Source organism: Anastrepha ludens, chromosome 6 (assembly GCF_028408465.1).
Source record: "Anastrepha ludens isolate Willacy chromosome 6, idAnaLude1.1, whole genome shotgun sequence".
Classification (NCBI taxonomy): Eukaryota; Metazoa; Arthropoda; class Insecta; order Diptera; family Tephritidae; genus Anastrepha; species Anastrepha ludens.
In genome coordinates this window covers 3,792,108-3,810,138 of record NC_071502.1, presented here as the reverse complement: position 1 = coordinate 3,810,138, position 18,031 = coordinate 3,792,108, and the positions used below count along the sequence as shown (strand labels likewise).

General features: G+C 36.4%; 1 protein-coding gene across 3 annotated transcripts; it reads left to right on the top strand.

Annotated features, from left to right (window-relative positions):
• The first annotated feature begins 522 nt into the window (after nt 1-522).
• Nucleotides 523-17,807, top strand: LOC128867512 (uncharacterized). Of its 3 annotated transcripts, none has more exons than XM_054108781.1 (10): nt 523-704; nt 895-1,310; nt 3,348-3,457; nt 6,553-6,703; nt 6,789-6,972; nt 7,624-8,249; nt 8,442-8,578; nt 17,139-17,328; nt 17,396-17,552; nt 17,626-17,807. In XM_054108781.1, exons 2-10 carry the CDS (start codon nt 1,187-1,189, stop codon nt 17,681-17,683), a joined length of 1,737 nt encoding a protein of 578 aa, XP_053964756.1. In that variant the 5' UTR covers nt 523-704; nt 895-1,186; the 3' UTR covers nt 17,684-17,807. The 3 variants fall into 3 exon arrangements, with proteins under 3 accessions (XP_053964756.1, XP_053964755.1, XP_053964754.1); XM_054108780.1 differs by having other exon boundaries at nt 892-1,310; XM_054108779.1 differs by having other exon boundaries at nt 523-1,310.
• Nucleotides 17,808-18,031: the final 224 nt, after the last annotated feature.

The window sequence follows — 18,031 nt, the reverse complement described above, 5'->3', positions numbered from 1 at the left end:
GGTATTTTACACTACGAATTTTTGCCAGATGGTCAGACAGTTCATAAGGACTACTATTTGGGCGTTATGAGATGTTTACGAGAAACAATTTGCCACATTTCATTATCCGTAAATTTTTACCAAAGAACGAAACTAAAACCATCGAACAGCCATCGAGTTTACCTGTCATGGCTCCTGACATTTTTTTGTTTTTGATCGAGCCAAAAACCACTACGGGGAACTCATTTTAACAGCCGAAAAGAAGTAATGGAAGCATCAAAGACTTTGAAGGTGATAATAGCACTTTTGAGGAATAAACTTGTGTTTTGCATTTTCTGAATCTATTCCGGGAACTTTTTGATCAAGGTGCTATGTATAAAAATGCGTGCATGCACACATACATACATAAGTTTGTTTAGTTTCCGTGTGTTCCTATCTACATATTTACCTTCGTATGTATGTATGTATGAAAGTTAGCTAGCGAGCTCACATGCGATGTTTTTTGCGAGATAACTGCAATAATGGAGTTAGTTTCGAATCAATTCCGGCTTGGAACGGATGCGTGTGCGCGGGACTTAAACGGTGCAAGTGATGATCAGAAACTCGGATTTGTAACGACAATAAGCAACACGGCATTTACGGAAAGTGCAAAGAAAGCCGACAAATAAATACTTGCAGTTCGTAGTATTAGCACGCGAACTAGCGAAGCGTAAACGGGAGAGGCGGTTCGATACTTGATTTTTCTTAAATAGCTGCCACTTTATGTCACACTTCATCCGGAGTCGAATATATTTAAGCGTTACGAAATAAATATTCACGGACTATTGTTTATTACTGAAATTTTTTCTGTTATTTAATCAAAATATTGTATTTACATACAAATAAGCACCACTGCTTTTGTTTTTAATTTAGTAGCTGTTGGAGAACGATTTGTGTGGTCCCTTGCAAATTATTTCTGAATTTATTAACAAATTAGCTATACATAGTAGCTACGCGCAGAACAAATGGTGAACGGGATCACAGGCGGCTGTGCAGTCAATTAAATCAGTAATGAATCCGGGCACACAGAACAGTGAATAATACAAAAACTTTACGCACAAATAATTGCCGAAATAAAAGTGTAATAAGAGCATTCGAGCTGGAAGAATTGTTTCTTAAATAATTTAATTCAATCTATAGTACGAGGAATTGTTAAAAAAAATTAAAAATGGTTCAGAAGGTAACCAGTGCAATGATAGCGCGGATAAAGCAGCTGCAATGGGGCAAAATATTCTACATGTACTATGTAGAACCCATTGTGTTTATGTTGGTGTTTGCACACAGCCTATCCGGTAATTTAAATTCGGCATTGAACGAAAATTTAAATTTAAAAAATTTTCACCTACTGCTTTTGAAGATAGCTAGGGCGAAATAACCACATTCTGGGTTGAATGAAGCTCGGTTCGAAATTTAATTTTGGCATTGAAGCGCACGACAGGAAATATTTTTAGACAATTTAAAATTAGGTGGGCCACAGGATGTTGTAAGTGTCAAATTGTCTTATGTTGTACAGTTTTGAACACTTAAATAAACGGTTAGAGGAATTAGAATAACAACCAGATGTCACCGCGGCTCTTAGAAGGATTTTTTGTGGCTCTGGTTAAATGCACCCGAGCTCCTTTTTAAGTTTTGTGCTATTATATTGCTACGTCTTTTGATTTTTTTTAATCCACTTGAAATTAACATAATGAGAGTTTTCCTTGTCCAATATATTTGGGAATCAAAAAGCATCTGTAGAACTAGAATTAAGAGAGATGCAAGAAGGTCAAATTCTAGAATTAAAGTATAAGTCGGCGTCGATTACTAACTTTGAGAAATTTGTACCAGAATGGAAGTATCCTGAAATAAAATTATTCGGAACAACATGAATGTGAATCATTTTATTCTACTTTATAATTTTTGAAATCCGATCGGTATTTGGATTGTGTACACCAAACATCAGCATCTCAAAGAATTACTGACAAGTGCCGTCACCAATTATTAACAAAATTTTAAAGAATTATCAAGAATTAAGAACTATCCATGGGACCCTGGAGACAGTTTCATCGCAAAATGAGAGAATTGGGATTCCCTTCCTGTCTTATGGTCTGCTCCTGGAAAGATGAGCCTCGCATCAACTCAATGAGCACCTAGTGCGCAAACGTGCAAAGTCGCGACATCCTTCTAGCCACGGCTAGGTCGGGGGCGCTCGAGGAAAGTTCTAAGATTGACAAAAGTCCTTCTGTAGAAACCGTCTGGAGGACGAGGTGGAACCATCTCAGCACCTTCTTCTTAGCTGTCCTGCTCTCGTCGAGCAAAGGTTTAGACATCTGGGCTCTAATTTTTTTGTTACACCTGCGGATATTGCGGGTTTAAATATCGCACATCTGGGGAAATTTACCACTACCTTGAAGCGGTTAATACGAACGTAAATAACCACTGTTGGCCGTCATCCTCTAATCCAAAGCCTCTTCTTCCTTTTTCTCACCTGTCTGGTTCCTTCCCATTTCCTTAACATATCCTTGTGAAGGTTCCCCCGACAGTAGGTTCTACGTAACCAGAACGACCCGGAACACCCTTGAGAATACCCCAAATGTATTCCAGAATACCACATGGGCTGAGAAATCCCGGAGATAGCCTTAGTTCAATGCAATAAATTCACCTATTTTTCAGTTAGTACTAACTTTAAAAAGTCAGCCGTTAAAATTTATATTCATTAGTTTGTGAGTTATTGTGCTAAGGGTGAGGCTACTTTTCTTATTTTCAAAACAATGGATCAAAAAGAATTTCGTGTTTTAATTTTACACTGCTTCTTGATGGAAAAAACACCATTGAGGCGAAGCAATGGTTTCAAAAGTGTTGTGGGGACTCCGCTCCATCAGAAACAACAATAAAACGATGGTTTGCTCACTTTGTGATCGTAGATACAGCGATGATGCACAACGCTGTGGACGTCCAAATGAGGCGGTAACAACAGAAAACATCAAAAAATCCACAAAAACGTTTTGAATGATCGAAAAGTGGAGTTGCGTAAGTTAGGTTACATCGTAAAGATACCAAAGACAGAAGCAATAGCTGAATTGCCTAATCGTTTGAAGGCTTGAGTAAAAGCAAATGGTGACCATTTCGAATGAAAGTTTCAATTTTTTCTTTTATATTTACATGGTTAAATAAAACAAACTTCATTAAAAAAAGTATTACAATTGCATACCTATAACGGACTTAACTGTAGCAGAATTTATGGCAGGACTAAGTATGTCTTATATTAAGATAACCAATGTCGCGCTTACGTTGGATTTTGTGAAAAGGTTGTTTGATATTTCTTTGATTGCATATTTTTCCACTTTCAGGTACCATTCTTCGCAACCAGATTATATACCAAGCCTGCACAACGATATTCCATTACAACGATAGTATTTGCAAAGAATTGGGCACCAAAAATGCTAGCGAACAAGCGACGGTAAATAAAAAAAAAAAAAATAATAATAACTAATAATAAATATACGCAGTGGCTACACATAATTATTATCATTGAAATTAAATGGTATTTTCATTTTACTAACATATTTAGGTGAGGGGAAACACTTCTCATTTCAGATTATATTTAGGGTTTAGACACAATATCTGTTTAAGAGAGTTTCGCTATTTGCCTGGTATTTTAATGTCGTCAGCCTAATTTGTCTGGTGGGTCTTCCTCTCTCTATAGCCGGCCATCCACTGTTCGTAAGCTTAACATTGTCATTTAGGACTATTCCAATTGAGGGAAATTTATTATATAGGAATATTGGCTGGAGTAAAATTGATTAAGGCGCTGGCTTAAAGTAACTGCCAAAACCTAATAAAATTGCACTTAAAATATGAAAGTTGGCAGGATGGCAGCTTTGCTTGATGTGTTTGAAGCGCTTGGAAGTGTCGAATATGTAGGAAAAAGTTATATTTGACAGCGTTTTGTGGGCCAATTTCATTGCAATCGTAGTTTTTGTTTTTTGGTAAATTTGGATAATTCATGTTTCTCAATTTCTTGTTAATAATGACATTACTTTCGACAGATCCGTCGTATTTAATCCTTTGCCTACCGCAAATAAAAAATAGGATTACCTATTAGACGGTAGTTCCCACTAGAATATTCGTATTAATACCAAAAAATGATAACATATTGTATAGATAGAATATTGCGGAGGACATGAAAGAGTTACATAGTTCAAAAGCATCAGATTTTGATATGGATATATAATATAATAAAATCTCATCCGAGAGTCCATTGGAACCAACTCGTAGACGAAGAGTTCAGGGCTGTGTGGATGATTATTACGACTGCGGTTAAAACAAACATTTGGCCATTGAAGCTTTCAAAGCGGAGCAAAGTAAGACAATCAAAAATCTTACATTGCGGCAGCATCTTTAGCCACCATTCAAAAATCGCTTTAAAGTTTTTTATTTTTCTCAATTTGTGAAGAATTTATGTTTTTCAACGTCAATCTCGTTCAAAGAGTAGTCCTGATAGAGGCTCAGGTTCGAACATTGCTTAATGACCCATATAGCTTTCTGCGAGGAACGCAGCTCTCTTTGAAACAAAGCCTTGCCCGTTCTAGTGGCAGTCTTTGCGACTCGTTTATAGATACAGATATTTGCCTAATTATACATATAACATAACTGTATATCATAATTTTGTGCTAATGTAGTATTCAAAACTGGATGAAGTGTCTTTAATTTAATGGACGTTTCTTTTACTGTAATTTTTCTTTTCATTCCTGCTTACATTTTTAATCATTTGTTATTTTTATTTTTATTTATTTAATTTTTTTATTTTATTTCTTTATTTTTATTCCATTTTTTTATTTTTATTTTTTCATTTCTATTTGATATATATCTATTTGATATAATGGCAAAATATGTTGACATTTCTGCCCAGTACGATTTGGCAAGTCATCATGAATCGTTTAACGTCAGAACAACGCTTCAAATTGTGGAAGTTTACTTCGAGAAAAATGAATCTGGTCGCTAAGTTCATAGAGCGATCTGTTGGAAAAGACGCCGAAATGTCGATTCGTCGCCGTACTGAACTTGTTGGTCTTTGACCTTGGAAAAATTGTACGTAAGAATCTTGGCTTATATATATATGTATATATATATATAATTGGCGCGCACACCCTTTCTGGGTGTTTGGCCGAGCTCCTCATCCTATTTGTGGCGTGCGTCTTGATGTTGTTCCACAAATGAAGGAAGATACTTTTTATGAGGAGCTTTTAAATGGCAGAAATACATACGGAGGTTTGTCATTGCCCGCTGAGGGGCTATCGCTATTCGAAAAAACTTTTTCTTCATTTTGGGCTTTCACCGAGATTTGAACCTACTTTCTCTTTGAACTCCGAATGGTAGTCACGCACCAAACCATTCGGCTACGGCGGCCGCGAATCTTACGCTTACGCCGCTTACGTGCCTATAAAATACAGCTCGTGCAAGAATTGAAGCCAAATGACCATTGTTTGGGTCGCATTTTTGTTTATTGGGCTCATTTAGATTTATTATTCAGATTTATTGGAAGAAGTTGCCAAAAATTGGGCTAATAAAATTAACGGTGTAATACGTAGCCGCGGCGAACATATGGCGGATATCATACAAAAAAATAAGCACCATAAAATTACCCACCAGATTATAATAAAATTCTGTTTTGCATTATCATTTTAAGTTATCAAGCTCTTAAAAAATACCCGATACAATCAGTTCTTTTCTGTATAGTATTCGCTAATACTTGCAAAGCTCGAGAAGTTTTGATGCTTCACCTCTTGTGATAATTTGATTTTAATTTTTACAGAGAGTAGGATTAGATCTTTAGGTAAGATTAGTCTTAATGCCGACTAAAGTCTCTCAACCTATGTAAGCGGCGTTGGATTGACCGATTTGACTACTTTTGCACTGAGGCAGACTTTTATTACGGAAAAGATAAAAGTGTATACTCAATTGGTGTACTGCCTCACCGGCACCGGCACAGGAATAGTAAATAGTGAATATGCTGACTCGAATTTATTAATTTTAGCATGACGACCAGAAATTTAAAGTAACCTGATTTCAAGCAGCCTACACCTATTCAGAATTTCGGTAGTAACAAATATTTAAGGATTTCCGAATATTTCTCGCTCGTGAGCTTCGTCATAATAAACGTAAAAGTAAACCTCGAATAACGTTGCAGTGTCGTACATCAAATTTAAGTGGGTGTTTTTATTTACATAAATATACAATTTTTGTGAACCTATTGGAAAACTTGTTAATACAGCGTCGTAGTTCATTTGCGCCAGCTGAAATACCAAAATTATTTATTAGCTCAAATCTTCGTAAGGGGAATCTATAAATTCCATGCACAGTAACTTACACGTATGCATAACCACATACATATGTATATCTCGTATAAGTATGTATGCATAAAAACTTTTAATAGCTTTTGTTTATAACAAAAATAAAACATGTTTTTTACATTTCTACATTTCTACATGTCTCTTTGTTTTCATTTCACCTGATTTTTGTAATATAAATATTTACTTACGTACATAATTATAGCAAATTGAAACCGAAGTGCAGCCATACGTCGCAAATCTGTTTATGATACGCACACTTTTGGAAAGTATTGTGCCGGCGCTGTGTGGCGTTTTCATAGGCTCATGGTCGGATCACTATGGCCGCAAGCCATTGCTGGTCATATCAATGATAGGTATGGCAATATTGATTTCTTTATTATGTATCATACATATTTCTTTAATAGATTTACTATATACCCATTTGCACATTTCCAATAGGCTTCTCATTCACCTACATCATCGCTGCAGTGATTTGTCAAATAGCCGTCTATCAACCGGTGAATCCCTGGTACTATGTTTTGGCTGTGGTGCCACATTCCGTTTTAGGTGGCAATTGTGTGTTCTCCGTGGCAGCTTTCTGCTTCATATCTGATGTGACAGATACTAAGACAAGACCCTACAGGTTCGTATGAAGTCTTTGATCTACACCTCGTATGATATACTAATAAGTATATATGTGTAAGTGTATTTAAGTACACAATTGGCGCTTACACGCTTTGTTGGTTGTTTCGCCGAGCTCCTCCTCTAATTTGTGGTTTCTGCTTGACTGTAGGTCTTACAAATAAATGGATTTACAGTCTTATGCCGCCTTTGACAGGCAGATGGTTTGTTTATGAGACGCTTTTTTCTCATGGGATAAATATATTCCAACGTTTGTCATTACCTATCGACCAAGGGAAGCCCGCTATTGAAAAAAAACTCTTTCTATCATTTGGCGTTTCGTTACCGAGGTTTCAAAGTACCTACGTACTCGTACATTTTATTAGATAAAAGTACGTTTCTTCTACATAAAAATAAATAATTTTTATTGCATTCGATGTTAAAGAAAATGTCGATAGAACTACAGAAATAATCGAAGTTGGCCGGCATGTTAGTAGTCGTAGCATCGCCGAGGAGCTAAAGCTCAACCATAAAACAGTTTTAAACCATTTGAGCAAACATGTTACGCAAAAATAATGGACTTCTTTTTCCCCACACTAAAAACGTACCTTAAATTGTACACAAGTTACAATACTCACACTCACACAACTATAACTTTGTTGTCTTATTTCAGAATGATTTTCATGGAAGCATTCTTTTCCATTGGCCTGATGAGCGGTTCTTTGCTGTCAAGTTTCGTCTATGCCGCTACTGGTGCCACAACTACTTTCATCATTTCCGGTTTGCTGATGTGCGGCGCAACAGTTTTCATTGTGATCTGCGTGCCGGAGAGCTTAAATTTAAGTCAGGATTTGAATGGATGCTGTGATAAAAATACAAAAACAAACATGAATGGAAAGCGCAGTGAAAATACCGCTTTAGACCACGTCAGCAATTCCAAAGCGGAAACCCAAGAAAAGCGGAAAAGTGTACTCGCAATAGATGCAAAGGGTAAAGTAGTAGAAACAGCAGCAGAAGATGCACTGAAGGAGTCAAACGAATCCGCAAAGGAAGTCAAAAAAGATTTAAATAGCTGTGAAAAGGCAAAAGAAGCAGGCCTTAGCTCTGTGGCGAATGGTTCAACAAGTGAGAAGCACAAAGCTGAGGAGACACCAATGGAGAAATCTAAAAAGGCAGGACTTTTCAGTTACGTGCACATCAAGGATATGCTGGTGACTTGCTTTAAAGCCCGGCCCTTCTATGACCGCAGCATTATTTGGCTTGTAACTGGCACCATGTTTCTATCGATCTTTGTGCTTGGTGAGTTGCGTTGACATATCTTCATACATACATACATATGCATGTACGTCCATTTATACTTTATACGTATATCTTATATAATATGTTTATAATTTTATTGCACTTGTATACAACAGAAGGCGATGGGGATTTCGCAGCTGTTTTGAGACATTTGTAATTACCTCTTTATTTATAAAAAAAAAATCATTACAGATGGCGCCATGACGGTCTTCTATTTGTTTGTGCGCGAAAAATTCCACTGGACTGTGCGAGATTTCACCTTTTACGAGACGGTTGGACATATGGTGCCAATGTTCGGTACACTAATTGGTTTCTTGATATTGCGAAAGGTAGGACTAAAGTCGAAAACAGTTGCTTTCCGTTTGCATTACAATAACTTCATGATATCATAGGAATAACTTGGGATTATGTGGTTGTTAGAAGAACTTTAAAAATCTTCATAAAGCTCAAATCACAATATGGCTAAAATTTGATTTTTCGGGTCTGCTTTGTGAACGCTGGACCAAAGATTTCGCGAGGGTTTGGTTTCGGAGGGTTAGAAGGGCTATACGCTTTAATTTTACAAGAAAGTGCACACAATTTCAGAAAGTGCACACAATTTCAGAAAGTGCACGAAGAATAAATAATTTTTATAGAACAAAGTTTAACTCAGCTCTTTTTAGTTTTTTTAATAGCGGGTCAAAGTTTCTAAATTCATAATAAGTGTAAAAAATGTTGTAACCCCTTAACACTCCTGGCTAAATATATGTGAAATTTTTAAAACTTTTGGTCAATAACCACTCTAAATGTGGTCTACCATATGCCCTCATAATTTTCGAGGACTAATAAAATTGACACATTTTATAAAAAACTTCACTTATTTCAACAAAAAAGAAAACAAAGCTACTTCTCTGTAAATTAAAATTCACCAACAAATGCCTAAAAATCATTGGTAGAATATTCTAGCCAAATATGATACAGAGCTCTCCAACTTAACCAAAGAGGAGACCATAACTAAGCAAATCAAGAGCAGAAAATGGTTAGGTCACACTTAAGCCTCCTGATAGCTTAACAAAAGTGGCGCTAGAATGGAACTCACAAGCCAGCAGTAGTTGCGGTAGCCCAAAAAACACTTGAAGAAGAACTTCCAGCAGCCAATATGACGTGGGACACTGCAAAAATAACAGATCGGAAGCGGGAAAGTTGAAAAGCTTTGTAGAGGCCCTATTTCCCCCAAGAGAAGTTAAATAAGGAAGAAAAAAAAATATTGCAATGCTTCATTTCTGAACTGATTTAGTATAAATTAAAAAAAAATATATATTGTATATAAAATTTTCAACATACTTGCATGCCTAGGTTCGCGTCTTCGTGCTTGAAACAGCAAATTGAAAAAGTTTATTCTAATATCGGTCGCCCCTCGGCAGGCAATGGCAAACCGGGCGATTTCTGCCATGAAAAAGCTTCTCATAAAAAATATTTCCATTCGGAGTCGGCTTGAAACTGTAGGTCCCTGCATTTGTGGAAAACATCAAGACACCCGTTACAAATAGGAGGAGGAGCTCGGTCAGGCACCTAACAGAAGTGCACGCGATTATTAATAGGTCTATTTATAAGTTCGTGCGGTTTTACAACAGATGGCGTAACTTGATTATTATTCCATCGATCCACATTTCCAAACATTCATTGGAGAGCTACTGTCGTAAGGCACAAACGTCAGTATAAGTTTTTTATTTGAAGCGTAAACAACAATATTTTTACCACACTTGAAAATGTCGAATTTCGTGCCAAATAATGTGTTTTTGCGGGGAATTCTTCTTCATTATTTTAATATGAAGAAAAAAGCAGCCGAAAGTCATCGTATCTTGGTGGAAGTTTATGGTGAGCATGCTCTATCTGAGCGAACGTGCCAGAAGTGGTTTGCACGCTTTAAAAGTGGTGATTTTGGCTTGGAAGACGAAGAACGCGAGGGTGCGCCGCCAAAGTTCATGGATACCGAATTGGAGGAATTGCTCGATCAAGATCCGGCTCAAACGCAAGAAGAGGTTGCAAAAACTTTGGGAGTTGATCAATCAACCATTTCCAAACGTTTAAAAGCCATGGGAATGATCCGAAAGGTAGGCCATTGGGTGCCGTATGAATTGAAGCCAAGAGACGTTGAACGCCGTTTTATGGCATGCGAACAACTGCTTCAACGGCACAAAAGAAAGGGTTTTTTGCATCGAATTGTGACTGGCGATGAAAAGTGGGTCCATTACGACAATCCAAAACGTCGGGCAACGTATGGATACCCTGGCCATGCTTCAACATCGACGTCGGCGCAGAATATTCATGGCCTGAAGGTTATGCTGTGTATCTGGTGGGACCAGCTGGGTGTTGTGTATTATGAGCTACTGAAACCGAATGAAACGATTACGGGGGATGTCTACCGACGACAATTGATGCGTTTGAGCCGAGCACTGCGAGAAAAACGGCCGCAATACGCCGATAGACACGACAAAGTTATTTTGCAACATGACAATGCTCGGCCACATGTTGCACAAGTGGTCAAAACATACTTAGAAACGCTCAAATGGGATGTCCTACCCCACCCGCTGTATAGTCCAGACCTTGCGCCATCCGATTACTATCTCTTCCGATCGATGCAACATGGCCTGGCTGACCAGCACTTCCGTAATTACGATGAAGTCAAAAAATGGATCGATTCGTGGATTGCGGCAAAACCGACCGAATTTTTCACAAAGGGAATCCGTGAATTGCCAGAAAGATGGGAAAAAGTAGTAGTAAGCGATGGACAATATTTTGAATATTAAATTTGTAACCATTTTACGTCAATAAAGTTTCAAATTTCGAAAAAAACCGCACGAACTTATTCATAGTCCTATTAATTATTATTTTTTTTTTTTGTAATGATTTTTAAAAATTTTTTTGGACGCGTTCTTGTGCATTTTCTCCATTTAACACCTACTCCACATTTTTTTATATGGAAGAAAGCAGCAACACCGTCGCTAAAAAAACTGTCAAAAATCAACGCGATTTTCGAACCAATCGAAACTTTGGCTTTATTACACCAAAAGTCAATGATCTATAAAACTGCATACCCGAAATTGTTCTAAAAATTAAAAAAAAAAAAAGTTTGAAATATTGATGAAAATTTGCCGAATTTTCACACATTTTATACGAAGTTCGAAACTTTCGTTTATTTGGTTTTAGTTGTAGCATAAACTATAGTTTTATAAAAAAGATTAATTAAAAAGTAAATAGTCAAAATTTATCAATATGTTGTGTCCACTTTCTTTTGACGCTGCCTGTATGTATGTGCTACTACCTGTTGAGTAATATTTGTTAAAATTTGTAATTAAAAAAAATTGAGAGCCGACGTAAGGTGTATTAGTGTTTAGGAAAGTGGGTTTTTTTATACTTATACTTACATACCCTTACTTTTTATAGATATTTTTTAACTTAACAATATTCTTCCATCGTTTCCACAAATATCTGTCATTTCAAATTATTTACACAGACATGTCATTAGTCACGATAACATCTAATAGTCACGGTTGAGATAATACAGAATGTGGCACTTACGCGGTGCCGCTACCGGTTCTCAGTCAATTTGATACAATTAGTTGGGAGCTGAGTAATTGTAGAGTTTTGCTTTAATTTTTTACAAATAACTCTTTCTTCCTATTCTTTTCTCTTCCATGTTTACATCAATATAATCTTAATTTTTCATCATTTTTTACAAAGGTTGCCTCTTTTGCTGCTCAAGAAATAGTTCTTTCTTTTATAACAAAAATGTATGTATACCGAACTCTATCATTCTTGTTAAAAGTGACTATTACAGTCTTCTGCATACTGGCATATGCATTTTACTTAAAAATATTAAAAATTGAGAAGCTTTCATAAAATTATGTTTTCGCATATGTAAGCAGGTTACAATACAGTGAAGGAATTTTGCTAAGCCGCATGCAATTAAAATTAAAATTTACATGTTTATAGTGGTTAAGTTTCAAGGGCCGGTGTTGATTTTGAATAAAATATTATATAATCTTTTTAGGAAATTATTGTCATTTCTCTTTATTATGATAATATTGGTATAGCTCAATTACGTATGGAACAAAATATCGGCCAAATGGCCCACCTCCATCCGATGGTCCAAATTTTCGATGACGCTGAGGCATAATTGAGGTTCTATGCCGTTAATGTGCCGAATTATCTCATCCTTTAGCTCTTGAATTGTTGCTGGCTTATCAACGTACACCTTTTCTTTCAAATAACCTCAAAGAAAGAAGTCCAACGGTGTCAAATCACATGATCTTGGCGGCCAATTGACATCGCCGCGACGTGAGATTATTCGGCCATCAAATTTTTCGCGCAAAAGAGCCATTGTTTCGTTAGCTGTGTGACAAATGGCACCGTCCTGGTGAAACCACATACCGTCCACATCCATATCTTCCAATTCGGGTCATAAAAAGTTCGTTATCATCTCACGATAGCGAACACTATTCTCAGTAACTGCCTGACCGGCCTCATTTTGGATAAAATACGGCCCAATGATGCCGCCGGCCTATAAACGCACCAAACAGTCACTCTTTGTGGATGCATTGGTTTTTCGGCAATCACTCTTGGATTATCATTCGCCCAAATGCGGCAATTCTTCTTATTGACGAATCCACTGAGGTGAAAATGTGCCTCATCACTGAAGATGATTTTCTTCGAACGCCCGTTTTGATTTGAACGCCCGTTTTCATAATAAGCCTGAATAACTTTAACGCGTTGCTCAAATTGAGTTAGTCTGAAATTGAAAAATGTCAAATGAAATGCAGAAAAAAACTTGACGTTTAGGTGTGGTTCACATTCAACATCGGCCTTGAAATTTAACCACCCTTTATAAAAAAAAACATGCTTATATTGTGCTTTTAATATTTTGTTGAACCTCCATTCTTATTTATAGTCTGGAAAGTTCTATTTTGTAGAGAGTCAATTAATTTCCGCAGTGTATTTATGCCCAAATCCAGCCACAAAAATTGATATTTTTAGTGCTTGTACCCAAACATTTTCAATGGGGCTAATGTCGGGACCTCTGGCTGACCAGCCAAGTAAGGGTATTGATCGGAAAGGAAAGAACTCCTGTTGAAATGTAAGCCCAGTACCAGCGTTCTCTTCCAAATAGTCAATGAGCACGCCATCTAAGATCTGAATATATTTTTCGGGGTTCATTTTTGTCGTAATGAACCATAATTTCAGCTTTTCATGGTACTAAAATATTACCCATATCATAATGAAACCGCCTTCGAAATTCAGACTAATTTTTAGTGGGTTGTTTTGGCGAAGATTTTGCCAGTAATAGCTGAAACCATCAGAGCCATCAAAATTAAACTTGTTTTCATCTGAAAAAGTAATATTGCGCCAGCTTTCAGGCTAACTCATGTGCTCTTTTGCAAATTTTAGTCTGCTCACTTTATTTGATTGGGTAAGTTGGGGTCTTTTCAAAGGGGTTTCCTCTTTATTGATAAAATTTGTTGAACTCCTCGTTTCCTTATTGGAATTTGCAATTTTTCACAATTTGTGATGCACTAAGTCGATTTTTATTGATGCTTCCGTAAATCCTAGCAAATATAGCGTTTTTCAATAGGTGCGCTTCAACTTTTTTCCGTTAGGGATGGCGAACGACGCAATATTTTTTATTTTTCGCTTGTCATTTGTAAACTTCATTAGTATACATTTCATCATGGAACGCTACACACTTGAGCAACGCTTGCAAACCATTGAATTTTATTATAAAAATGCGTGTTCTGTTAAGAAAGTTTAAAGTCGAAAAATCATCTTCAGTGATGAAGCTCACTTTTGGCTCAATGGCTTTGTCAACAAGCAAAATATGCGTTACTGGGCAGAAAGCAATCCACACGTGATTCATGAGGCACCGTTGCATCCCGAAAAAATCACTGTTTGGTGCAGTTTACATGCCGGCGGCGTAATTGGCCCATATTTTTTCGTTGACGAGAACAATCGCCACGTTACTGTGAATGGAAATCGATACCGCGACATGATAAACGATTATTTTTGGCCGCAATTGAATGGTATGGACTTAGACGACATGTGGTTTCAACAGGACGGGGCCACAAGCCACACAGCACACGCTACAATTGATTTGTTGAAGAGTAAGTTCGGAATTTCGGCCGATTTATGCAAAAGAGTGGTCGAAAATTGGGTTCAACGGGTGGACTTCGTAAAACGTGCACGCGGTGGTCATGCAAAAGAAATCGAATTTCATACTTAAATGTATATGTTCAAACTCGATAATAAAAAAAAAAATCAGTTAAAAAAGTCAAACCGTTTATTAAAAAAAAAAGTTGAAGCGCTCTTACTGAAAAACGCTTTATTTGTGCGTAGACAGGTAAGGCTTGAAAGCTTATGACGCCTTTACCTTGCCTACTCTCTTGATTCTCAATTAAAAAACTTGATCTCCACTAACGCTTGACCAAGGCCTTACATTTCAAGGCAGATTGCGAATTTACCCCTTTAATTGTTTATTTTTCTTTCGAAAAACTTTTCGTGCCTGCTTAATTATTTTCCAGCGAAGACGAGAATACTCGACATAAACAGAATAAAATATTTCTGCCTGTAAAAGTCGGCAATTATGACTGAAAATCAAACGTTGCGTGTTGGTTTGTTAGAAAATATATATTTTTATTCGTTGGCCTGTACTACTGATATAAATAAATTAAAGTGAAAAATTAAAATAACAAAAAAATGTATGTTATTAATAAAAATATATCACTTAAAGGTAAAATTAAGGCATTATGGGAATAAAAACAGAAGCAATAAAGGCCAAATGAATTTCAAGAAATCTAAGTTACAAAAAGTCAAATCTATGTTAAAAATTTAAATTAAATGCAATCAATGATAGTTTTTAAAGCAAGGTGCAGCACATAATTGGGCACCAATCTTGGTCCTCTTCTAATATTACTTTTTGAACAGTATGAACTTCTGAGTGCAGGATTTGATTTTACTTTTGTACTTTGTACTAAGTCAGGAAAATGCTTTTCAAGTAATCGTAAAGGTGTAGTTAAAGCTGAACGACCAAGTGGAGATGTATTTCATGAATTATCAAAATATGGTTCAATAGTTTTTTTGATACATTCCAGTAATAAGTCAATACGATATAATTTTCTATTATATTTTTTATATATCAAATAAGAGTTCGTACAAATAATATCCAGGAGATGAAGAAAAATTGTCTTATAATATTTTTTAGTCCTTTCCTTCCCATATTGGGTGAAGAGATTCCAAACAAAACAATAGAAGAAGAGGGGTAGAAAAGAGGTCCGAAACCTAGCCCCAATACGCTTAATAGATTTACTGACGGCTCGAAAATGATAGACGGAGTATTTTTCAAGCAGAAGTCTTTGCGGTAGGAAAGGCTGCAGAAATAGCAGTAGCAGAGACATCGAGCAACTCCAACATAAATATTTACGTTGACAGCCAAGCGCCAATAAAGACAATAAACTCATCCTTTCCACGTACTACTAAGGAACAATAGGTCTATGTGATAGCTTTCAGCCAGCCAGGTCAATCTAACCTAACCTTTCCTTCGCATAGAATATGCAACTATTATCCCATCACTATTACTTACTCCACCCATTTTCTTTTTATATTCATAAACTACAGACGGACTTTTTATTGTATTAATTTTCTTTATTTCTATCATACTACCGATATGTCTTGTACTCAGTATCAAAATATATTTTTTAACTCATCATTTCATTATCATCAGTTTATTTCAGACCTCTCAATGTGTTCTCCTTTCTTTAGGGAAGAGTCTATTATTTCTACTGCACTTCCAACATTATTTTTTCTCACTGGGCCAAGTAAATCTGTGTAATGAGATCACAACTTTTCAGCAAGGTTAATATTAGTGCACCAGTTATCCACATGAATTCGATATCCTTCGTGTCCTTTTCAGTACCTACAGCCGGCCATGTTGAACTTGAATTTTTTCTTTTCTGATTCATTGTATTCTCCATCTTCATTATTGCTCTCTTGAAATGTATCCCTGTCGTCTTTAACTTGATCGCTGATTTCTGCAGCTTCATCGCTGCTCTCATCACAAGACGACAAAATTATTATTCCTTTGCGTTTTTTTTTGTGTCTAAACACATATTTCCATCACTATCGTAATAATTCATCTGGTAGGGATAATTAAAATTATGTATTTCACCATTTTATTCCTAAAAGGTATAAAAGTACTTACTATTACTTTTCCTATCAATAAAATCCACAGGACTCTTGTAATTTTCGTTTTCGATTGGATTTCGATTATGACATCGCACAATCAACTGCGAAATGCATACGAAATGTTTTTTTCTGATTTGAAAAAATAGTTTTGTAACGGTACTTCCATAGCTAAATGCAAGCTATTGCGTATCAAAAAAAAAATAATAATAATAAGGTTGCCAGACTAACGAATACTCTAAAATGTAAATTTTTTAAAAGATCTTTATTTACCCTCTTTCAGGGGAAAAATTACAGTTGGTTCATTGAATAATAATGCGAATGCGATTTTTTATTTTCTCGACGAGTATACTTGACATTATGTGAAAAATTTTCGTTTCGCTCTGACGAGTATACTCGACATAAACAGTTAAAGGGTTAAATACATGAGTTACGGGGTGACTCAGAAAAGAATATAAACCCATTAAAGGCCTACACTCAGGCGTCATATAAAAACTACTGAATAAGGCAATTTCAACTAAAATCACACTCACATTCACTCATTCACTTAATCTTTAAATGAGCAACTGTGTCTAAAGATCAGTTACAAATTATGTTTTGTACATTTCTCGAATAAGCGGTGCCTGTTGCAATAAATTAAAAGGAATACCATTCAGTGCTTCCCTAATCTGTTTGCAGGTCTTCAGCATGTCCGTGGTAACATTGGCACTCGTTTCATTCTTAAGCGAAGTTATCAGCAGCATTGTAAGAGGCGTGGCATCGGAGGCTTGGCATTTGTATTTGGCTGTCGCTTTGGGCGTCTTTAAATCGATAGGTGGGCCCATGTGCCGTACGATTGTGTCGAATATAGTGCCCGCAACAGATCTGGGTGAGACCAACATATATTTATATAAACTCATTCTTAAAAATCCCCGTTGTACATGTATGTGTTCTAGGTAAAATATTTTCCATTAAAAATGTGCTGCAGTCGATTGCGCCCTTCTTGGCGGCGCCTCTCTACACAGTCATCTACAAGGAGTCACTTAAAACATTTCCAGGATTGTTTAATATTGTAAGCGCTGCTTTGTATGCGATTGCCTTCGTATTCCTGATGTAAGTACTTAGTTGAGTGAGGTAAAAAACATTTCAAGTGAATGTTAAATTTTGATTAAAAACTATTTTGCAGCATTGTATTGCGGTTTAAATATTCCTACCGGGAGCATTACGCGGCAATATTGAAATGATTCAACCATCAAAAGCGACCTCCATCAATTGTTACAGAAATATGTATATAAAATAATGTGATATTTGTACGATTAAGTGAAATGATTTCTCGAATAGAAATAAAAAACTATAAACATTTTTTAACGCCCTTTTAGTTTTCAATTGGCAATCAGGAAAGGGTGAGAGCGACACTAAATAAATTTTGAAGACAGTGAGAGTAGAGAAGTAGGAATAGTCGTTCCACCTTGGGTGAAAACCATAACGCTACCTTAATCTGGGTCCCGGGACATCGGAACATTGCAGATAACGAGAAAGCAGATGAACTGGCAAGAGGAAGATCTGCCATGAATAAAGTTGCAGAATTGATG